General features: G+C 43.0%; 1 protein-coding gene across 1 annotated transcript; it reads right to left on the minus strand.

The window, feature by feature from the left end:
• Positions 1-516: 516 nt before the first annotated feature.
• LOC145604043 (uncharacterized) lies at positions 517-2,811 on the minus strand. The gene has a single exon (XM_081659997.1). It carries the CDS (start codon positions 2,809-2,811, stop codon positions 517-519), a length of 2,295 nt encoding a protein of 764 aa, XP_081516123.1.
• Between the last annotated feature and the right edge of the window lie 384 nt (positions 2,812-3,195).

The raw sequence follows: 3,195 nt of genomic DNA on the forward strand, positions 1-3,195 counted from the left end.
CTTTGAACTTTGTGCTTTCGAACATTGAACGTTAGGTTTCTTTGAGCAATCGTATGATACCTTAGCTTTGCTTTGATTTCTTTGGCTTGTGAACATATTTTGTCTTTGCTTCCGTGAATCGATTTCTGAGATACCTGGCACTTAGGCCCATAGCTAAATTGATCATTGAATACTTTGCATCTGTATCTGCATCACAAGGGATAGAGTATGCCAACGGCCCTCCGATGCTTAAGTTAGTACGAGTTGTAGAATATAAATGGACAAAGATAGGGATTGTGGAATTACTGTGGCTCCTTGTGTCATCTCGTTGCTTTTCAGATTTCCACTGGTTGTCTACTCGTGTTTCTTTGATCCTGCAAAACAATAGGTTAGAGTTGGCCGTTGGTGCTGCCACCAACGGCCCTCCGATGCTCAAGTTAGTGCTGATCTTTTTTCGGAGGTGAACTAAGTAAATGAAGAAAAGAAATATATACAACCACGTTTTTTTTTTTTTTTTAAACTGCATGAATGAAAATTCTAGAAGTGATAAAGTTTCAGATGTGCTGCGTTCCAGCTTCTAGGTACCAGCTTACCGTCCGTTGTAGCTAACTTGTAGGCCCCTTTGCCGATGACTTTTACGATCTGGTATGGGCCTTCCCAGGTTGCCCCCAACTTACCTACGTTAAGCGCTTGGGTATTTTGAAAAACATTCTTTAGAATCCAATCTCCCACTTTGAACATCCTAGCTTTGACGTTTTTGTTGAAACTCCTAGCTACCATTTGTTGATAGGTGGCCATCCTTATATATGCTAGGTTTCTTCGTTCTTCCACGGTATCTAGGTCATGCGACAGTTCTTCGCTGTTGCGCTCTGGTGTCATCAAGCCGTATCTGGCTGTTAGAGTGGTGACTTCCGTAGGTAGTACTGCTTCACATCCATAGACCAACGAGAAAGGTGTTTGACCCGTGGCGGTTCTTGGTGTGGTTCTGTTGGCCCATAGGATTCTTCGCAGCTCTTCTACCCATTTGCCTTTCTTGTCCTTTAGCTTCTTTTTTAAAGATCCAATAATGACCTTATTGCTCGATTCGGCTTGCCCGTTTGCTTGAGGGTACCTGGGCGTCGAAGTGACTAACGTGATATTACATTTGTCGCAGAAGTGTCTGGTTAGGGCACTTATGAATTGGGATCCATTGTCACAAACAATTTCAGATGGTACTCCGAACCTGCAAATTATGTTAGTCCAGATAAAGTTGATAACTTCTTTGTCTCTAACCTGCTGGAACGCATCTGCTTCAATCCACTTAGAAAAATAATCTGTTAGAGCCAACATGTAGACCTTTTGACCTGGGGCAGCAGGTAATTTACCTACTATGTCCATGCCCCATCTCATGAAAGGGCAAGGTGTTAAAGTAGGATGCAGAGGCATGGAGGGTTTATGGATAATACCTGAATGTCGTTGACAGTTATCACATTTTCGTACATACCTGTGAGTGTCTTCTCGCATAGTTGGCCAGTAGTACCCATAAGTGAGTACTCTGTTGGCTAAGGTTCTTCCAGCTGAATGGGCTCCACATTCTCCATCGTGGAAATCTTTGAGGATTTGGTCATATCCATCTTCCTTTATGCAGCGTTGCAGAATATCCCTGGTAGATTTTTTGAATAGGACGCCTTGGATGATCGTGTATCTGCTGGTTTTAAACCTTAGTGCCCTTGCTTCAGCTTTATTTTCTGGCAGTGTGTCATGTTCCAGGTAATCAAATATGGGTTGTATCCAGCTGGTTCGGTTAGTCACAGGTGCAATGAAGTTGGGTTCTTCGAGTTCGGTCTTAACAAGCTGGCTTGGAGTAGGTGTGAATATTTCTAGGTTGTCTGGATCTGGTTTTACAGGTTCTAGGGTGCTAGGTTTAGGTGGTTGATTAGTCGTGTTGACGGCGGGAGCTAATAAGTGGATCAAAGGGATGGAGGAGAATTTGGATTTTCTTAAGGCTGATCCTAAGTTGGCTAGAGCATTTGCTTGGGTGTTTTTATCTCTGGGTATTTGCTTTATGGTGAAGGTTGAGAATTTGGTTGCTAGGGATTTGGCGAAGTCTAGGTATAGAACCATCTTGGAGTCTTTGGCTGTGAATTCGTCGTTCATCTGGCTTGCTACCAGGAGAGAGTCACAGAATACTTGCAGGTTAGTAACGCCTAGGTCCTTTGCGAGATTTATACCTGCAATCAAACCTTCATACTCTGCTTCATTGTTAGTAGCTTTGAAATCACAACAGATAGCTTGTACCATCATGTCCCCATGTGGCGACTTCAGCACTACACCAAGACCTGCACCTCGGAAGTTAGATGAACCATCAACATAAAGTATCCAGGTACCTGGGTTGATGACTTGGTTGATCTGTTCAGATTCTAAGGCTGGTTGTTGCTCAAGATCTGGGCTGAAGTCAGCCACAAAGTCGGCTAATGCTTGTGATTTGATAGCTGTTCTTGGTTCGTATGTGATACCAAATCCGCTAAGCTCGATTGCCCATTTGCTCATTCGACCTGTTAACTTTGGTCTGTGCAAAACAACCTTAATAGGGTAGTTAGTTTTCACCACTATTGGGTGAGTTTCAAAATAGTGGCGAAGTTTCCTGCTTGCTACAATCAGTGTTAATACCAGTTTTTCAAGAGATGAGTACCTGGTTTCAGCACTGAGGAGAGTTTTACTTACATAATAAACAAGTAACTGCTGACTTTCAGCTTCCCTTGCTAGGACAGCACTAACAGCTTGGGTGCTGACTGCGAGGTAAAGATGTACAGACTCTCCATCAGCAGGTTTAGATAACAAAGCTGGCGTCATTAAATAGTGTTTGAGGTCCTGTAGGGCCTTTTCGTGATCATCTGAGCAATTAAAACCTTTAATTTTCTTTAAAACGTTGTAAAACAAGTGACATTTATCTGATGACCTCGAAATAAACCTATTTAACGCGGCTACTCTACCTGTTAGTTTTTGCACCTCTTTTAGGTTTCAAGGTGATTGAATATCAATTACAGCGCGTGCCTGATCTGGGCTAGCTTCGATTCCTCGTTGAGTGACTATGTAGCCCAGAAACTTACCTGCAACTACTCCGAACGAACACTTGGACGGGTTCAGCTTCATTTCATACTTCCGGAGGATGCTGAAAGCTTCTTCTAAGTGGCTTACATGATCAGCTGCTTTCTTGGACTTGACCAGCATATCATC

The sequence above is a fragment of the Chenopodium album genome, chromosome 22 (assembly GCF_948465745.1).
Source record: "Chenopodium album chromosome 22, dcCheAlbu1.1, whole genome shotgun sequence".
NCBI classification, from domain to species: domain Eukaryota; kingdom Viridiplantae; phylum Streptophyta; class Magnoliopsida; order Caryophyllales; family Amaranthaceae; genus Chenopodium; species Chenopodium album.

Excerpts from the sequence above, each read along its gene's own strand:
- LOC145604043 (XM_081659997.1), bottom strand. The coding sequence starts at position 2,811 with ATGACGCCAGCTTTGTTATCTAAACCTGCTGATGGAGAGTCTGTACAT.